At 40.0% G+C, this 21,194-nt stretch overlaps 1 protein-coding gene across 3 annotated transcripts in view; it reads left to right on the top strand.

The window, feature by feature from the left end:
* LOC127644559 (gastrula zinc finger protein XlCGF7.1-like) overlaps positions 1-21,194 on the top strand; it is a 120,009-nt gene that overhangs the window by 21,847 nt on the left and 76,968 nt on the right. The window contains exons 1-2 of one of the 3 annotated variants that reach the window (XM_052127781.1): positions 11,968-12,002; positions 12,786-13,027. The exons of 1 other annotated variant lie outside the window; for it this stretch is intronic. In XM_052127781.1, the coding sequence (XP_051983741.1) occupies positions 12,943-13,027 (85 nt within the window). In that variant the 5' untranslated portion in view covers positions 11,968-12,002; positions 12,786-12,942. Of the gene's footprint in view, positions 1-11,967; positions 12,003-12,785; positions 13,028-21,194 lie in introns of those variants that run through there. One more of the 3 variants, XM_052127780.1, reaches the window with a different exon arrangement.

Here is a 21,194-nt window from a genome sequence, read left to right as displayed (position 1 = left end):
GTGGATGACTGCGGAGGTGCGCATGCTGCTGAGGTCCCGAGACTCCGCCTTCAGAGCAGGCAATAAGGCAGCCCTAAGCACAGCTAGGGCCAAACTGTCACGGGCAATCAGAGAGGCAAAGCGCGCACACGCCCAGAGAATCCACAATCACTTCCAGGACAGCGGTGACACGCGGCGCATGTGGCAGGGCATCCAGGCCATCACCAACTACAGGACAACATCAGTTGCCTGTGACAAAGATGCCTCCCTTCCAGATGCGCTGAATGACTTCTACGCTAGGTTTGAAGTGCAGAACGACGTTGTGGCGAGGAAGACCACCCCTCCTCCCAACGACCAGGTGCTCTGTCTTACCACAGCAGATGTGAGGAAAACTCTACGTAGAGTCAACTCACGGAAGGCTGCTGGACCAGACAACATTCCTGGCAGAGTGCTCAGAGGATGTGCAGACCAGCTAGCAGATGTTCTTACCGACATCTTCAACATCTCTCTGAGCAGCGCCGTCGTTCCAACGTGCTTCAAGGCCACCACCATCATCCCCATGCCAAAGAAGTCTTCAGTGTCCTGCCTCAACGACTACCGTCCCGTCGCACTTACACCTATCATCATGGAGTGCTTCGAGAGGCTCGTCATGAGGCACATTAAGACCCAGCTGCCCCCCTCACTAGACCCACTGCAGTTTGCGTATCGTCCAAACCGTTCAACGGACGATGCCATCGCCACAACCCTCCATCTGGCCCTCACCCACCTAGACAATAAGGACTCATACGTTCGAATGCTGTTCATAGATTTCAGCTCAGCATTCAACACAATCATTCCCCAGCACCTGACTGGAAAGCTGAACCTGCTGGGCCTGGACACCTCCCTCTGCAACTGGATCCTGGACTTCCTGACTGGGAGACCTCAGTCAGTCCGGATCGGGAACAGCATCTCCACCACCACCACACTGAGCACTGGGGCCCCCCAGGGCTGTGTGCTCAGTCCACTGCTGTTCACTCTGCTGAAGTATATACATTCATGAGAGTGCAGAGTTCATGCGGTCTCTCGTGTGACGAATTCACGTCGACATGTTACTGATGTAATCTCACATTTTTCTCTCGGTTGAGACATCCAGGATAAGCACAAACACACCATTGTGAGTAAAGAAACAGATACAAATGCGGATCTAAACCAAAACCAATGAAGTTTTGTACAGTGTTCCTTCTCACTTGAAGTGTGTTTCCGGTTATGTCGCACATGCTTCTTTTCTCACATTTATGTCACAAGCGCATACTGCTGCTTAAGTACATAAAAGTACTTAAATATTTTCTGCACCAAAAGTGATCGTCTGGCTTTAGAAGACATTAAATGATCTGCTGGAGTTGTATGGATGATGTATATACTGACTATCTGCTGTTTTTAGAGCTTCAAATGGTCTGATCATCATCCACTTGCATTTTAAGAACCTACTGAGCACTAAGACATTTTTCTTTTTATCTTTAAATGTGTTGGCACAAAGTCGAGTTCATTCCATGTGGGGGTTGGTCTCCGCCAAGGCTGCGCTTTGTCACCAATCCTGTTTGTGATATTCCTGGACAAGATATCGAGGCGTATTCGGGGTGGGGAAGGTGTGCGGTTCGGTGGGCTGGGGATCTCATCGCTGCTTTTTACAGATGATGTTGTCTTCATGTCATCATTGGTCCGTGACCTTCAGCTCTCACTGGATCGCTTGGCAGTCGAGTGTGAAGCAGCTGGGATGAGGATTAGCACCTCTAAATCTGAGGCAGTAAATGTGTGCTTGTGTTCTTTATTGTCTGCTTTGTGGGCGTTTAAGGCCTGTTCAGACCAAACCTGAGACAACTGCCTACGAAAGATCTGTCACATCGAGACCAAAACAAATTAAACGGAAATCTATTTTAACCTTGTTCACTATGTGGCCCTGTTCTACAAACATATTATTGTGATGCTGTCTGTGCACTATAAACAGGCTATAAAGGGAGTAAAAGGCACATTCTCTACTCATCTGTCTCACTACCAGATGAGCTCAGTACGTTAGTATGCTCGCTTTGAATTAAATAACACCACTCCTGCAACCAGATAAACAGCTGACAAACTATCAAAAGTTCAATATTTTTTATTGATTCCAACACAGACAAGAATCAATGTAACCACAGAATTATCATGGAACCGTTTTATAACCCCAAACCCCCTACAGTGCTCAAATACAAAATAACATCATACTCACATATAAACAGACACACAAATAGAAATACATAAGTACATAAAAAAGACAACATTTGGGGCAAAATGAAAATTGAGTGTCACACACAAAGCTCTGGACCCTCAACCAAATTTCCTGGATCTTAACACATCCCCAAAAAACATGGGTTGTGCCCACGTCTTCTGACTGGCATCGCCAGACGGTGGGTGTGTCATTAAGACCAAGCCTATACAATCTAGAGGGGGTCCAATAGAATCGACGGAAAATCTTAAATTGCATCACACGCACCCTTGCATCTCTAAATGTAGATTTTATGTTTTTTAGAATCCTAGCCCACACTCCCTCCTCCAATACCAAGTTTAAATCTTTCTCCCATAATCTCTTGAGAGAATTTGAAGCCCCATCCCCCAGACTCTGAACTAACAGGGAGTAATACACTGATGCCTCAACCTTTTCCAAAAGCAGTAATCACCACCCAATGCTACCACCCAAAATTGGACCGAGCAGGTGGCGCAGCTGTAAATACCTAAACAACTGAGATCTGGGAATCCTAAAATGTTGAACCATATTTTCAAATGTTCTCAACACTCCACTCTCATATAGGACACTGAGCATATTATTCTCCCTCACAATCCACTCTGACAAGCAGAAAGGGGATTTATTAATACTTAATTTTGGGTTCATCCAAATTCTCAAGGCAACATTTAAAATAAATGTCTGAATTAAACACTCTGGACACTTTTGTCCACAGCAAGTGCAAATGCAAGATAACAGGGTGTAACTTCTCCAGTTAGTTTAATAGAAAGGCTTTGCAATAGCAAATTATTGGCAAGAAATTCCAGTGCAATACAAAAACAAGGAAGGGGCTCTCTCAGGTGGAAGTGACTAATGAGCAAAATGTCTGTGACCAAATGCATAATAATAAAACAAAATCTTGGGTAGACTTAGCCCACCTTTGTCAATCGGCCTATGTCATTTATTGAAATGTAATCTGGGACCATTCCAAATGAAGGACTACGCTATACCATCAAATTGCTTGAAATAAGAGAGGGGGATATCTACAGAGAGAGACTGTAGCAGGTAGTTGAATTTTGGAATACAATCATTTTAATAACATTAACATTCCCAATCATAGATGAATGTAATGAAGCCCACCTGCTCAAAATCGCTCGAAAACCTTTTTATTAAGTGGTCAAAATTAACTAAATCACACAGATTTGCTGGGAATAAAATGCCCAAATATTAATGCTCTGTTTGGGCCACTGGAAGGCATCCTGCTGAAAAGACATTACTGGGCAGTATGCTGTCAAAGCCAAAGTTAATAATTCTGTGGAGGCAAGGCATAGATCTAGTGGGGTCAGAGACGTATAATAAAATATCATCTGCGTAAAGCAAAAGCTCATGCGTCAAACCTCCTGCCATAACCCCTGGAAAATCATCTTCCTTTCTTATCGTGGGTGCTAATGGTTCCAGGGCAAGACAGACCAATAATGGGAAAAGAGGGCAACCCTGCCGGGTGCCCCTGTCCAGAGCAAAATAATCTGAAATTAATCCATTTGTTTGTATCGCTGCTACCGGGTGTCTATAAAGTAACTTAATCCATCCAATAAAAGTATTCCTCAACATGTGTATTTCCAAAATCTTAAAAAGATAATCCCATTCTACAATGTCAAACACCTTTTCGATGTCAAGTCAGAAGGCAGCAACCGGAGTCATTATTTGCCACGGACCACATGATATGCCTGAATTTATCAGACGAGCTTCGGTCTGAATAAAACCCACCTGATCTATATGTATAAGAGATATCATAATTTAATCAGTTGGCCAAAATTTTTGACGATATTTTTATATCTAGCTGGATCAAACGAAATTGGATGATAATTATTACACTCACTTGGATCTTTGTCCTTTTTAAGAATCTTTTTAATGTGTCATGGTTGGCGGAAACTTTCCATTCTTTAATGATTCTGTATAAACTTCTAACAAAAGTTGAGCCAGATCTGTAGCATAAGATATAAAACAATTCAGTGGCAAAGCCATCTGGCTCTGGAGGCTTGCCTGTAGGCAAGGCCTTAATTACCTCATCATGCTCCTCCAAGTTTATCTCACAATCAGGAGAATTATTTTGCTCAGTGGTCAGATTAGGGAGTTTAATGGTTCCACAAAGTTTCTAATATTTTCATCAGTAGACGAAGATGTGTAACTATAGAGATCAAGATAGAATTCTTTAAAAGTATTATTAATATCAATGGCTGAGGTAAATATTTCACCACCAGCAGATTTCACTGAGGGGGAAAAAAACTCTCTCTGCTTAATATATCAAGCCAAAAGCTTCCCTGCTTTGTCCCCCGACTGCCCTGAATAGCCAAAACTCCACCTTCTGTGACAAAATAGTATTATATTTGTATTTCAATAGGGTCTGTTCTCTGAGACCATCAAACAACATTTTGCACTTCAGCTCTGCTTCAGTACTTTTAATATTCCCTTTCAGCTCCATGAGTTCTCTTTCTTTGATTTTTTGATAAATGAGGCATACTGTATTATCTGATCCTTAAGAACCGCCTTAAGTGCTTCCCAAGCCACACCCACAGAGGAGACTGAGGACCAGCTGATCTCCATATAAACATTGATTGAAACCTTTAACATTTGTTGGAATTCAGGAATTTGCAAAAGGGATACATTAAAGCACCAACTAGATGATTTATATTTCTCTGTATGTGGCAGCACCTCTAAACTCACCAGGGTAGGGTTGCACCAGCAGTAAGTTCTCAAGTTGGGATGTAAAGTTCACACTAAGGGCTTAGTAACTACTAGATAGTTTATAACTAAGTCAGTGCTTAATTTGGGCACCAACTGTTCTTAAGGCAAGACTTAACTAGTAGGTCATAAGCTCTCCATAAAGTAATGCGTATCTTCCCAAATTTTTCAGCTTCCTGCGGGGAAAGATGCATTTCTTGAAGAAACACTATATCATATTTCTTACGTTTAAGAAAACAAATGACCTTCCTTTATGGGGTAAAAATGTATTGTGTGTCAAAAATAAAATGATAAAGACCACATTCCCTATTAGTGCAAAAAAAAACAGCCCCTGAATTTCCCCTGCAAATAAATAAAAAAAAAAAACAGTAATAAGGGAAACGTACCTATTAACCCTGTAACGGATTTACCTAATTAATTGGCGTGCCAAGCAGATGATTAAACCTACTAAATGTCTTCAATCTTTGAGTCAGTCAACTATATAAAGGATTCACACATTTAAAGAAGTTGGAACCCTTAACATGTGAATGAAGTATTAACACTCAAACAGCAAGGCTCAATTCACATAAACCATTATTACTTTTTGAACAAATTATCATTCAATGAGGACAAAGCATTAATGATTCACATATGCACAGCTCAACACAAAAAAAATAAACATTTATAAGAAAAATATCCCAGAAATTCAAATACTCAATTCTCTTTTCAAGGGCTCCTTTAGCATGACAAAAATAAGTCACTACATTCAAAACTTGTATTCAGTTCAATCAAATTCAGTTACATTTTTTTCAACTCATTTGGGGTGCAACCCACCAGTTTCAGAATTAATTGGACATGCAGTTCACATTAACAGTTCTTGACTGAGTTCACAATTCAGCATGGTAGCTTATACCTCAGAGTCCATATGCACTTAGGCCTTTAAGAATCCTTGAGTCTAAATAATAACTGATCATTATCAGATATAAGATTATAGCCATACAAATTAACTACAATAAGAATCAGATTATAACACTTTAGGATTAATAAAATAGTGTCCAGACTCATCACAGTATGAATGTAAAACATCACCTGCAAAGTTATTTTTCAAACAGGAAACCCCTGCTGAATGTTCTGAATCATGAAACCAAATCTCACTGCTCCACTGCAATTTTTGAAAAATTACTATAATTATATTTAGAATGAGACTCTTGAAAAAATACAAAGTTAGAACCAAACTGTCTTGTAAACAAAAACAAGGCCTTGAATTTAACAGCATTTCTTAGACCCGTGGCATTCGAAGACACAACAGAAAAATACATTTAAAAGAACTCACAAACACTATAACTATTAACCTGTTATAAGAAATATCCCTAAAGAGTCAAAAAGTGTAAAAAAAAAAATAGGTCACATAACATTAGCACATATTAACCTTTATGCAAACTTTATGCCACATTATGCAAAAAGAGTTATGGAACCAGAGTGTTATAACTCTCTATTGTTTTACCTTGTGTTTAGCCTCTGTCTTTTGTTTCCCTGGACTACTTCCCCATAATGTTGCCAATTGTTTTCACCTGTTTTCCATTACCTCCTTTATCCTTGTGTATATAATGCCCTTATGGGTGCTCTGTTTTGGTCAGTTGTTGTGTTTATCTCCAGTTCATGTTCCGGTGGATATCTTGTTTGTAGACGTTTGCTTTTGTTTCCCAGTCTTGTCCTGTTCCAGCATTTATCCTGTTTTTGTATTTTGATTTATTTATCATTAAAGTTTGCTATACCTAGATACCGCTCTCATGACATCCTTCAAACATTACAGAACAACTGACCATACAAAATGGGTCTAGCAGCTTACTTTATTCAATTGAGCCAGGTGGATTTACCCATCAAAGAATACTCCCATCTTTTCTGCACCATTGCCAGCTACAGGGGATTTGCTGATTACCACCTGATATCCATTTATCGGATCGGATTCATTGCTCACTGTTGGAAGGAATTGCCTGAGGAGAGTAACCTCACTTGGAGGCAATACGTTAGGTTAACCCTTGAAACTCTAGCATCAGAGGATCTACCTCTCCCTAGCCTAATCACGGATTCTGAGTCTGCTCCACGCCCTGTCACAGCCACATCTGAGTCTGCTCCATGCCCTGTCACAGCCAAGTCTTAGTCTGCTCCACGCCATGTCACAGCCATGTCTGAGTCTGCTCCATGCCATGTCGTGCCAACGAGCCAGCACCCACTCCTGCCACGGCCAACGAGCCAGAGCCCATGGCCAAGGAGACAGCGCCCATGCCTGCCTTGGCCAACGGGCCAATGCCCAAGCCTGCCACTGCTAACGAGCCAATGCCCATGCCTGCCACTGCTAACGAGCCAATGCCCACACCTGCCACGGCCATGAGCTGGAAGACTCATCCATCCCAGAGCCGGCGTTGCAGCCTCGTCCATCCCAGAGCCAACGTTGCCAGCCTCGTCCATCCCAGAGCCAGCGTTGCCAATTGCTGCCATCTGTAGGAGAAGAAAGGCTTCTGTTCCCAAGTCTCTTCCCTTGTACACGACCACGGAGGTCGTTTACAAGTCTCTGCCCATGTTCACGACCACAGAGGTCATTCCCAAGTCCCTTCCCGTGTGCACGACCACGGAGGTCATTCCCGAGTCTCTGCCTGTGTTCACGACCACGGAGGTTGTTCCCGAGTCTCTGCCTGTGTTCATGACCACAGAGGTCGTTCCCTATTCTCTGCCTGTGTTCACGACCACAGAGGTCATTCCAGAGTCCCTGCCCTTGTTCACGACCATGGAGGTCATTCCAGAGTCTCTGCCTGAGTTCATGACCACAAAGGTCATTCCCGAGTCTCTGGCCATGCTCACGACCACAAAGATAATTCATCCAGGTCTCTTGGTCTTGAGCTTTCCACAGCTCCGCCCCTCTAGCCTCCCACGGCTCCTCCTGCTACTGCTCCACCCCTCTAGCCTCACACGGCTCCACCCTCAGTCTTCCATGGCTCCGCCCTCAGTCTTCCGCGGCACCAGTCCATAGTCTGTGGTTATCTCCCAGGCCTCGTGACCCTGTCTTAGCCCTGTTGCCACCTACCAGGCCTCCTGACCCAGTCCCTACCCTGAGGTCATCTCCTTGGTCTCTTGGCCACCTGCCTAATCTGCTCTGATCTCCTAGGTCTCCTGGCCATCTGTCTGATCTGCTCTGATCTCCTGGGACTCCTGGCCGTCCACCTGATCTGCTCTGGTCTCCTGGGTCTCCTGGCTGTCCGCCTGATCTGCTCTGGTCTCCCTGGTCTCCTGGCCGTCCGCTTTATCTGCTCTGGTCTCCCTGGTCTGCTGGCCATCTGCCTGATCTGCTCTGGTCTCCCTGGTCTCCTGGCCGTCCTCCTGATCTGCTCTGGCCTCCTTGGTCTCCCAGCCATCCGCCCAATCTGCCCAATCTGCTCTGGTCTCCTTGTTCTCCCGGCCATCCGCCCAATCTGCTCTGGTCTCCTTGTTCTCCCGGCCATCCGCCCAATCTGCTCTGGTCTCCTTGGTCTCCCGGCCATCCGCCTGATCTGCTCTGGTGTCCTTGGTCTCCCGGGCTTCTGCCTGATCTGCTCCGGCCTCTTTGGTCTCTGACTCCATCTTGACACTGCCTCCCTTACCAGCCTTCCTTGGGCATCAGAACCCACCCATTAGAGGAGGGTTCTGTTATGATTCTCTGTTGTTTTACCTTGTGTTTAGCTTCTTTTGTTTCCCCAGACTTCATTTACCATAATTCACTGCCCTCATCACTACCAACTGTTCCCACCTGTCTTCCATTACATCATTTATCCTTGTGTATACAATGCCCTGGAGTGTATTCCAGAAAGCAGGGTTAATTTACCATCACTTATACCCTCAACTTTTGGTTGAGTAACCCAAAACTTGCTTACTCATGGTTTGTGGGTTCCAGAGCACCTGCATGGGGTTAGTTCACTCAACCAAGAAAGGCGTGCCATATTTCAGTGAAGCAGAACATGAAGTTTTAATGCAAACAAGCATTATTTCATCTTCACTCGTAATAGCGATAGGAGCTACACTGGTGTAGGACTGAGAGTTTGCTTGACAGAAATTATACTGAATCAGTGCGTGAATTTTTTAATTAATAAAAATACAAAGTCCTACCGTACATATAAAAGCTTAATTAAACAATAATATTAGACCTCTCTCACCTATATTTATATTTAATATGTCGACCGTTACGTTATTTGTTTGCACTGAACTTCATTATGAGTATAACATTCATATTCTATTAATATTGTGATAATAGGCTATAGGTTTGCTGTATATTTTATTTTAAGATTCATTTTAATGATATTTACCATGATCTGTGAATGATAATTTTATTTTTTACGTCATGTGAACTGAATGTAATACCTTTATTTTTAATACCATTTGATGTACACACTTTGGAGTTTCTAAAAACTTAGAATCAGATCACAGTTGCTGATGGTCTCATTGTATTAATAGACCCTCTTTCAATTGTAGTATCTCCCAAAGTTGTCATCATTTTCCATTGATTTAATGTAATGTTCTTTAGCAGACCACACATGATTATTCATGTGCATTATAAGATGAAGATCTGCTGTTACAGAGGTGGACAGTGATATTAGTTACATGTCCATTGTGTTTTTTTCGCATTTTATGTGATATTAAAACTTGTCATGTCGTGTTGTCATGTACAGTAGGGTCCATCTGCCTCCAGCAACTTGGTACAGAATTAAATTATGTTGTTTTTATTGAAGATCATGTGTCTGAATATACATTATAGATGTTCATGTTTGAGCATTAGAAAGCTCTGCCTCCAACGAAATATGCCGTCTGCCCCTCCGAACGTGCCTTTTGGACCTCCGGCCACAGCTTCCTTCTTTCACGATCTCCTGCCAAAAACTCCGCCATGAACCACAGACCATTATCTTTCAGATGTGAAAAATTCTTTGCAGCCTTCCAAACAGCGTCTCTGTAATAGCGAATGGAAAATTGCATAATGGTCGCTCTGGGTCGTTCCATACCACCTTGCTGAATCTTCCCGAGATGATGGACCACATCAATAACATCTGGGAGTTTGTACTGTGCACTAGGAAGAACACTATTGCAGATTTTAACCAATGTCTTTGCGTGCAGATTCTGGAATCCCGAATGTCCTCAGATTACGTCTTCTCACGTATGTTTCCATGTCATCCATCCTCCGCTGCATCTGAGCTATGGGCCATTCAACATCAACCATATGCCATTCAAGACTTGTGACCGTCTCAACAACAGCCCTCAATTCAGCTGACAAGTCATCTTTTATCTATTGCATTAGAGCAGTTGTTGATCAACTGCATTATGCCAAAAAGCTGCGACGAGATATCAGCTTGAGCATCTTCACTTGCTCTTATCTTTGAGATCGACATGATTAGGGTGAAACTCCTCTTCAGCTAAACCAAACATATCTTCCTCAATCGCACAAGAGACTACATAATAATGGCCACCGCTGGGTAGCGAGTACGTGTTATCACTAGCTTGCTTGGCAACAACCGAAGAGTAATTTGAATAGCCAGGTTTACGGCCCATGGCGACTCAGTACAAAGGCACACTTTAACTTGAAGATGTAATGCAAACACAGTGTACAGATAACTAAAAGTCCTTTTTGCACTAAGTACAGTTGGTGCGAGGGCTCAAACAAACACGTCTGATCAGGCAGCCATCTTCGATTGGTATCCCTTGAAATTTTTAATAAATTGAGATGCCAGACGATGTCTAACATCATTGGATGTGACTGTATTAGCGTTTAGAGGCTTATTAGCATTTAGAGGCTTATATTAAAGGGTTATATAACAGCCGTCCACTCATTCACGAGAGAGTTGTGTTCCGGCGCATGACGTAGGCGTAGTGTAAGCTCTGGTGAGAAGGGATGAACACGGAAGCGCATAGGATAGAGGAAGCCAGTGAACGCGTGGACAGCTGTTACCGGGAGCCAGTGATTATAGTTTATAAAGTTATGAATATGGATATTTTTCTTTGCTTCAGAAGGCCTTTATTAACCCCCTTGAGCAGTGAGGATTACTTTTTTGATGGAGGTGCTGGAAGAGCCAGGATATTTTTTAACATGACACCGATTGTGTTTGGCTGAAAGAAGAAAGTCATATAGACCAAGGATTTACATTTATGCATTTGGCAGACACTTTTATCCAAAGCAACTTACAGGGACAATCCCCCTGGAGCAACCTGAAGTTAAGTGCCTTGCTCAAGGACACAATGTTGGTGGCTGTGGGGCTTGAACTAGCATCCTTCTAATTACCAGATTACCAGTTATGTGCTTAGACCACTACCACTCCAAGGATGGTTTGAGGGTGAGTAAATTATGGGATAATTTTCATTTTTGGGTGAACTAAACCTTTAATAATCATAGTTATATTCATATTTGAATAAAATAATGTCTGTGTCCAGTTGCATGAGTGTTACAAAATAAAAATAAAACGGTGCTTGTATTCCTGTCAAAAAATCTGCATCTGTTAGAGGAATTAAAATCTCATAACATTGTGTTTGTGTTATCCTTAATTTTGAAATGTTTAAAAAGACATGCAACTCACTTTTGTATCTGAAAATCATTTTTTATGAAGTTTCATTTGTAATCTGAGGTTGTTAGTTCGATTTAGAATCAATTCCGAGGGTTGGTATCTTACAGAAGCCAAAATTTTGTTATTAAACCAACCCTAACTGGTTTTCATATTCTGCTCAGAATTGCCTGATGAAACTGAGACATATTGATAAAGTTGGTCATATAAAATAAAACATATTATTCTTAAAATCTAGGTGTGTTTTGTAAAATTATGAAATGGTCATCATATTTTTTTTATATTATTTAATTAACGGAAAATATACTATATTAGGCCAAATGTTACAGTTTTACCCCCCAGATCCCACTCTAATTTTTTGTATATTGTTTTATATGTCCACAATGCGGTGTGTGATTTAAGAAATAGGTAGTATGAAGGACCTTTATTTTGAATTTTTAACTGCTGTGTTGGTGTGACGTCATAAATCCGCGATTCAACGGTCTGCTCTGTTTCAGGTTTGTCTTGAGCTTTTAGTGTGATTAAAACTATGAAAAACGTTCAAGATTGCTGCAAACCTTTACAAACGTTTTCCAACTACAAGAACATGTTATTGAAATCATTTTGTGTCGTTTTATGAGGTGCTGATAGTTGTAAATGTTTGTGTATTGTTCATTTACAGGTTTAGTTTTTACTTTCCGTCAGTAGATATTGAGATTACTTGAATTAATATGTTCAGAGTGTTGGTTTAGCAGAGATCTCAGAGTTACAGGAACACATTTTCTCGTTATATTTATGTTTGTTGTGTATCAGCTGCTGCAGGTTCGTGTGAGGATGTTACTGGGCTATATTTACAATTCGTGCCTTTTAAATCCCCACTGCAAGTTTTGATAATGTTTAATTTCTATGCATTACAATTTAATAGACATAATTCTGAGTACAAGTTTATTAATACCGCTTTCACGTCTGCTTTACAATCTTCTGAGTATTGAGAACGTGAAATAGACTGATAAACAGACTATTTCTTGCTCTGCGATAGCCAAAGTGTAATAATCTCTGAAGTCCTTGATGTTTCTTTTTTATCAGTTATGTTTGCCCTGATAAGTGTCTGTGGTAATGAGGGTGACTGACTGTAGCCGTTTACCAATAGAATCATTTTACTTCCTTTTATTTTTCTTATTTCTATCTGTTTTTACTGTTACATTTATTTAGATGTGTTTTGTACATTTAAAATGTAAAGCAGAAAGGCTTAAAGGTGTTAATACAGAAGAATTTCTGACATTTATTTTGAATGTTGGCAGGTCTGATCATCACTACCACACAGTGATTGTGAATCCCAAATCAATTCAGCAATAAATGCTCTGAATATTCCTGTCATCTTTGAATTGAAGAAGAGTTTCCAGAAGAGCAGGACAAACTGCAAAGTGTGTCAACAATTTCTGACATACTACTGCAAAGATGGATTTTATCAAAGAGGAGAGAGAGGACATGGGTTATCCAGAACCACACAGTGAGAAAAATGAAGAAACTGAGGAACAAATAGGTTTGTGTCCATTCTTGAGTCTTCATTAATAGCTCCTGAAGTGTGATTTCAGTATCTCAGATACTGAGATACATTCATGTAATGTGATTACAAGTCAAAGGTGAAAAATGGTTCACAAATGTTCTTTGATTGGATCACAAAAAACACAAATGGAGGAAGTCAAAACGCATGTGACCACATCACGGGTCTGTTCCAAAGAGAGCATAGACAGCTGTCTTCTAAGACAGCATCCTTACTGAAATACCTTGGAACGCTCTACATAGGCGAGATTATGTCTTAAAATGCTGCTTTCAGAGGATGCTCACAAGGTTTTGAAAAAGACCAAATGTGCTTAAAGGGATAGTTCACTCAAAATATATGATATCCCAGGTGTGTATGACTTTCTTTCTTCACCAGAACACATTTGAAGAAAATTTTAAAAATGTCTTTGCTCAGTAGGTCCTTAAATTGCAAGTGGACGGTGATCCAAGAATCGGATTTTGAAGCTCCAAAAATCAGACCGTCAGCATTAATGTCATCCATAAGAAACTAGCTGTTAAATTAATGTCTTCTACTTCAACACGATTGCTTTTGGTGTAAAAAAAAAATAAAATTATTTAAGTACATTTTAAACTCTAAATCATGCTTCCGTTCTGCAGTGGCAAGCGTGTTTGACATAATCGCATTGGCATTTGAAACACACGAGAACTGAGGCACGTTTGTGCATTTGTGTGCTTATCCTGGATGTCTCAACCGAGCGGAGAACGTGAGATTACCTCTGTATCATGACAACGCAAATACATCACAGGAGAGACCATTTGAACTCAACCCTCTCGGAAGCATTGGATTATACTTATAAAGTATTTAAATATTTATCTTTTTTCACACAAAGTGATTGTTTATCTTAAGAATATAAGTCGTATTGATGACGTTTATGCTGACTGTCTGTGATATTTGGAGCTTCAAAAGTCAGATCACCAGACTGCGATTAAAATGGTCACAAATGCAACCAAAAATAATTTATTGCAACTATAATTTAAAATCTAGTCACCATTGATGACAGTTGGGTTGTTTGCGTTTAAATACGGTTTTGTCATATATCATCTTGTGAGTTATTAAAAACATCATTAGAACATTCACCAGTGTGTCTCAAGCCGCTTTTTACCCGAGCTCGCTGCACCGCACACAACAACAACAAACCCAGCATGAGAGAGCTGTGACCAAATGACTCTTTTGAACCAGATCTTTTTCGTAATTCACCCGAAAAGAACATAGGGTTTGAACGCATGAGCGCAGTTTGAATCAGATTCACTTTCTCAGCGAATCAGTCGTCAGTGAGCTCACAACTGGGTGTGCCGACATTTCAAAAGAGTCCCATGTGTATTTCTGGTTTCTTTATAATTAAAAGTCCCATATTGTATACCACATTTTTTCCTTCTGGTCATTATTGATTGGGATTGGAGTAGCACAATTAACTGCATCTGGGATTTCATTCAATTTGCGTTCTTGTAGTCTCTGTGTCTGGGACATCTGGTAACAGTAAAAGACTATGGCAATATTGTAAAATAATTTATTTCCTATATTTATGAGATCAAGCTTTTGACACTGGGTTTATATACTGTATACAGTTCATTAATCCACCTATTATTAGGTTATCAGCTGTCTTCCTTTTCTTCTGCTGTCTATCTTGTTTCTGAATTTCTGTGATTTGGCTAATAAAAAAAGCCATTTGGCTCCTTAATGTTTGTTTAGGAGCCAATGGCTCCTAAGTAATTTTTTTTTAGTCTGGAGCCCTGCCATTCACTTGCATTTTAAGGACCTGCTGAGCTAAGATTTGTTTTTATTTTTCTTCAAATGTATTCTTCATAAGTAAGTCCTATACACATAGTATATCATGAGGGTGAGTACATAATCAGAGAATTAACATTTTTGAGTGAACTATCCCTTTAAGCTAACAAAACAAACAATTATAATGTTTCACGTCTTTATTGAAAACATCCCATTAAACCTTACCAGTGCTGTAAAATAATTAAGTGAACCCTTGGATATAATAACTGGTAGATCCTTCTTTGTCAGCAACAACCGCAACCAAGCATTTCCCGGTAGCTGCAGATTAAACCTGCACAATGTTCTAAAGGATTTTTGGATTATAATTCCAGAACTGAACTGCTTCAGCTCAGCTATATTCTTAGGATGTCTGGTGTGAACGGCTCTCTTGAGATCAATCTCAAGATTGATCTTAAGTCATCTCTATTGGTTTAAGGTCAGGGCTCTGACTGGGCCACTCCACAAGGTGGACTTTCTTTTTTTGAATCCATTCTGTAATGGTTTTTGATGTAATGGTTTTCTGTAACTTTGATGTTTAGAGTCAGTATCCTGCTGCATCACCCAACTTCTGCTGAGCTTCAGCTATCGCACAGCCACCCTGACATTATCCTGTAGGAAATATTGGTAAAGTTTGGAATGAATTTTTCCCTCTGTGATGCTAGTGGTCCCAGAAGCAGCAAAGCAGCCCGAAATCATGATGCTCCCTCCACTATGCTTCACCGTTGGGATGATGTTTTCTTGTTGGTATGCGGTGACCTTTTAACAACATACATAATGCTGCATGTTCTTCTCAATCAATTCAACCTTAGTTTCATTAGCCCACAAAACATTTTCCCAGTAGCATTGTGGAATGTCATGGTGATCTTTGGCCAATTTCAGGCGTGCAGCAGTGTTTTTGTTGGAAAGCAGAAGCTTCCTTTGTGGTGTCCTGCCATGGGCACCATTCCTGTTTAATGTTTTCTGTATAGTAGACTCATGAACAGAGATGTTAACCAGTTCCAATGATTCTTTCAAGACTTTAGCTGTCACTCCAGGGTTTATTTTTACCTCATTGAGCATTCTGCATTGTGCTTCTAGAGAGAGTAGCCACAGTGTTAAATCATCTCCATTTATAGTGAGTTTGTCTAACTGATAACTTGTAACCCTTTCCAGCTTATGCAAATCAACAATTCTTGATTGTAGGTCTTCTGAGATCTTTTTTTAATTTATTTTGTGAAGCATGGTCGATGTCATCAAATGCTTCTTGTGAATAACAAACTTATATTGTTTGAGTCCTTTTTATAATTAAAAGCACAAAATGTTGTGGAGACCTAAACCTCCTTTGTCAATTGGTCTATGTAACTTACTGAAATGTAACTAAGGTCGTTTACCATTCCAAATAAAACATTTTGATATTCTATCAAATTGTTTAAAATAAGAAAGAGGAAATTCTAGAGGGAGAGACTGCAGTAAATAATTGAATTTGGAGATATAATACATTTTTATAACATTGACCTTCACAGCCATAGACAAATGTAGCGAAGCCCACCTATCAACATCACACAAGAACTTTTTCATTAATGGGTCAAAATTAGTGAACTAAATATCTCAGATTTGCTGGAAATAAAATGCCTTGCTTGGGCCATTGAAAGATGCCAGGTTGAAAGCTGTGGTAGGGCAATATGCTGTCAGAGCAAGAACATCCGATATAGAACAGTTCACCCTGTATCTTGAAATTTTGGAGAAATAATAATTCTATGGCATCTAGGCATAAATGTTTTAGTTTAGGAGACAAATATTCATATATCATCTGCATTGAGTAAAGGTTTATGCACCACACCTCCTGTTAAAATACCAGGAAAATCATGCTCTAATCTTATTGCGGTAGCTAATGGTTCCAGGGCTAGACAGAACAGCAAAGTGGATAGAGGACCGCCTTGCCAGTTTCCCTACAGGACAAAAATAATCTGAAATGAATCCATTAGTTTGCACTCCCACTGATGAATGTTTATAGAATAACTTAATCCACCCAATAAAAGTGTTCCCAAACCCATACATTTCATGAATCTTAAAAAGATGTTCCCATTCCACCCAATCAAACACCTTCTCTGCGTCAAGTGAGATGGCAGTAATTAGTGATTGATCATTCACTACTGACCACATAATATTTATAAAACATCTAATATCAGAAGAACTATGACCATGAATAAATCTCACTTGATCTACATGTGTAAATTAAGGAATTACTCCGCTTAATCAATTAGCTAGAATTTTAGACAATATTTTTACATCTATCTGGATCAGGGAAATTGAATGGTAATTTTTTCTTTCATTTGGATCTTTATCTTTTTAAGAATGAGATTGATCAGGGCTTGCGCCATGGTTGGCGGTAGTTCACCTTTCTTTAATGACAGTGTAAACTTCTAACATAAGTTGAGCCAGTTTTGTGACATAAGATCTAAATCATTCTGCTGCAAACCATCTGGCCCGGATCAAAATAGAATTCTTAAATAGCCTTAATAATATCTGTGGCAAAGATAAATATATTGCCTCCAGAAGACTTTACTCTAGGAATGGTGGGAAAAAAAACTCTGTTTTATGTATCTGGCAAGAGTTTCCCTGTCTTAACTCCCAACTCAAAGTATGTCTGTCTTGCCTTTAATAAGCAAAACTCTACCTTCTGTGACAAAATTGTAGTGTACTTATATTTTAGACCATTTCAAGACCATTGGAGGACATTTGGCGCTTCAACTCTGATTCAGCACTTTAAAAAATCTTTTCAATTTCAATGAATTCCTGTGCTTTGATTTTTTTAATGAGTGAGGAATATTGTGTGATCCACCCCTTAAGAACTGCCTTAAGTGCCTCCCATTCCATGCACACAGAGGACCAATTGGTTTCTACATAAAAATGAACTTCTGTCTTTAACATTTGTTGAAATGCGGGGTCCTGTAGAAGGGATGTATTAAAGTGCCATCTATATTATTTTCTTTATATGTGGCAACACCTCTAAACACACCAAAGCATGATCTGAAACTAAAATATTCCCAATTGAGCAATCAGTGGCAAATCTATTCTAGAGTAAATATTTGAACTGATGAAAAAAGGTGTAGTCTCTCCCAGATGGATTCAGAAGTCTCCAAATGTCTGTAAGACCAAGATTTTTACTCATGGTCTATAGTGTCAATGTTGCTCTAAAGGGTCTACACACTATTGCATCACTCTGATCAAGGACCAGATCCATTAAAAGATGAAAGTCTCCACCCAAAACCATATCATGGAGAATCCAAGCTGCTTGTAACTTTCCCTCAAGATCTATAAAAAAAAGTTCTGATCGTCCATGTTGGATGCATAAATATTAGCGAAAATAAGATTTTGCCCCTGTATTTCAGCCAAAACAATAATGCCTCTTTCTAAATTATCTTTAGTCTGTTTGAGACAATTAAATTGCAAATGCTTACTTATCAATGTGATGACTCCCCTGCTCTTACTCAAACCAGCACTGCAAAACACATGCCCACCCCATACCCTACAAAGTTTTTCAGCTTCCTGTGAAGAAATTTGCATTTCTTGAAGGAACACTATATCAACTTTTTTACACTTAAGAAAAGATACAACTGTCCTTCTTTTTCTAAATTGAAACTATTTCAGTTCTCACCAGTTAATATTAAAGTATAATTGTAGCAAAGTGAAGCAGATTGCTCCTCTAAGTGACTACATTTACATTTACATTTATTCATTTGGCAGACGCTTTTATCCAAAGCGACTTACAAAAGAGGAAGAACATCAGCGAAGACTAACACTCAAAGCGTCACGTGACCCCTCTAAATACTGAATTATTGAAAAATACTGCACACCCAAGGTAGTAATGTGGCCACAACAGGCAGGGCAGTAACACCTCGGGTGTGCATTCATTTTCAATAATTAAATGGGTTGAAGTAATTTATTCTGCTTATACCACAGTTACCACAATTTAAGACATCATTCAGGGTTTTATTTCAAGATTTTTTCACTTCACCACAGATTCAGCATCTTGCTTTGATACAACCCGAACCTTCTTTACTAGTTCGAAAATGTCACTTTAGAACTAGCAATAGAGGACACGCTGCTTTTCAGTATTGGAGTAACAATGTAGTGCGTGTGTGAACAAGAGAAAGGTTGAAACAGAGAGAATGCGTGTGGAAATACCTGTGTTTGATGCGGCTCTCTTCATAAATAACATTATTTCAAATTGCCAAATGTAAGTTTACTTTTCATCAGCAGTGAGTGTCGCCATTCTTGTATAGTTTTTCTGTAGCTAAACAACTGTTTACAACCCCACTGAGTCACAGGGGTGCACTGACTTTGCTCCAGAGTGTGTGTGTGTTTGTGAGAGTGAAAGAGAGGGGTAGGGGTATCGCAAGGGTGCTTTCCACTATGGGAGGCTGATTAGGGTGAAATAAATTGAAATATTTGCATATTATTAGTTTGGGATAATATAGAAACTGGTTTACTGATTGAGTTGTAGGGGTGCCTTGATACCAAGACCTTGTTTGTCACGTCTCTATGTGCATGTCATCATGTGTAGGTGTGGGTGAGACCAGAGCGAAAAGAAGCGTAAGGGCACTTTGCAACCGAAATTGAAAAACATTTTTTATGTTATTTACATTGCCATTCTTATTGGATTTACTTAATGTCTGCGTTTTAGTTGGTAATTTTGCTGTGGTAGCCTGTATGGCTCTTTGAAATGACTGAAATAATTTAGTGAAGTGATATCGAAACCTTATGTGGTCAAGACCTGGAAATACTTCATAGCCATGCATTTACTAGAGAATAATTGCACACCTTAGAACATCTGGCAACCAATCAGAATCAAGCATTCAAAAGACCTGTGGAATAAAACATATTCTACCACAGGTCTTTTGAATGCCTGATTCTGATTGTTTGACAGTACAGGCAACCATAGCAAAATAACCAATAAAACAAAGACATTTTTGTTATTCTTATCCAATGTACCTAGATAAAGTCGATAATATCCTAAATTTATTTAAATTTCAGTTGAAAGGTGCCCTTGCACTCCCTCCCTCCCTCTCTCTCTCTCTCTCTCTCTCTCTCTCTCTCTCTCTCTCTCGCAGTCATCTCCCTCACACGCGCTGACATTGACACATACATACACGCACACGCACGGCAACACACATAGAGATGTAAAAGCACCCCCACGACTTGATCAATACAATAGTTTCTATATAATCTGAAACATCTATGGGAAGAACCCTTGCGCTCCCCGTCTCTTTCGCTCTCACACACACTACCACACAAGTGGACACGCATACATAGAAGCATTATGCACACACTTGCAAGTAAAATACAGAGCCGTCATGTCAGTGCACACCTCAGTGGTGTGCAGCTCAATGGGGTTAAAAATGGTTGTTAAGGTTTACAACGGAATAGCTATATAAAAAAATGGTGATACTCGCTGCTGCTCAGAAGTGTGCTTAAACTTACTTCTTGGCGTTTTTGAAGCGATGTTACTTCTGATTAGAGCTGCAACAAATAAAAGTAATCCCACATGCAACCTCTCTCAGTTTCTGAGTTTCTCTCTTTTGATCACTCAAACTCCTCACACAAACACAGCACGTATGCACAAATACACTACCTTGTTACTCCAGTAGGACTCGCAATCCTCTGTTGCTAGTTCTAAAGTGACGTTTACGAACTAGTAATGAAGGCCTGGACTGTATCAAAGTGAGATGCTTAATCCATGGTGGAAGAAAGTAGTTCCACTCACAAGAGCATTTTAGGGATAAAAAAAACAGAAAATGTGTGTTGAGATAAAACCCTGAACGATGTCTTGCGGTGTGGTAACTGTGGTATAAGCAGAACAATTAACTCCGGCACATTGAATTATTGAAAAATAATGCACATTAGAAAATAAGAAAATACATAACCTAACCAATGAAAATAAAATACCTGTACGTACCAATAAACCCAACTACACTGACAAAGAAACAAAGTCAAAATAGTATTCAAAAGAAAGGACAGGTTACCCCTACAAGTTGCTGCATGAAACTAATTGCATAACCAAGTTAACGTAAGAAAATAACATAACACGATTGTATTGCTGTGGCTTTCGTTGATCTGCCGGTTGGTCTGGGAGCGTGGAGATATGTCACCAGCCCGAAGTCACACAACCCTCCTCCTGAGAGCAGCTCTCCCGATTATAAGCCAAGCATGTCAATTAGTCAGCCAACCGTAATCACTGAGGGGTGGAGTTATTCAATCCTTCAAATCACCGAGGCAATCGGTGATTCGGTCCTAAGAAGTCACACAGAGCACACACAGGAGAGAAGCACACACATTAGAAAGTTAAACAAAACACAACACTGATTTTTTGTATGATGTC

This window comes from Xyrauchen texanus, chromosome 6 (assembly GCF_025860055.1).
Source record: "Xyrauchen texanus isolate HMW12.3.18 chromosome 6, RBS_HiC_50CHRs, whole genome shotgun sequence".
NCBI classification, from domain to species: Eukaryota; Metazoa; Chordata; class Actinopteri; order Cypriniformes; family Catostomidae; genus Xyrauchen; species Xyrauchen texanus.
Note: the sequence above shows the minus strand (reverse complement) of the source record. Positions and strands in the feature narration are given on the sequence as shown.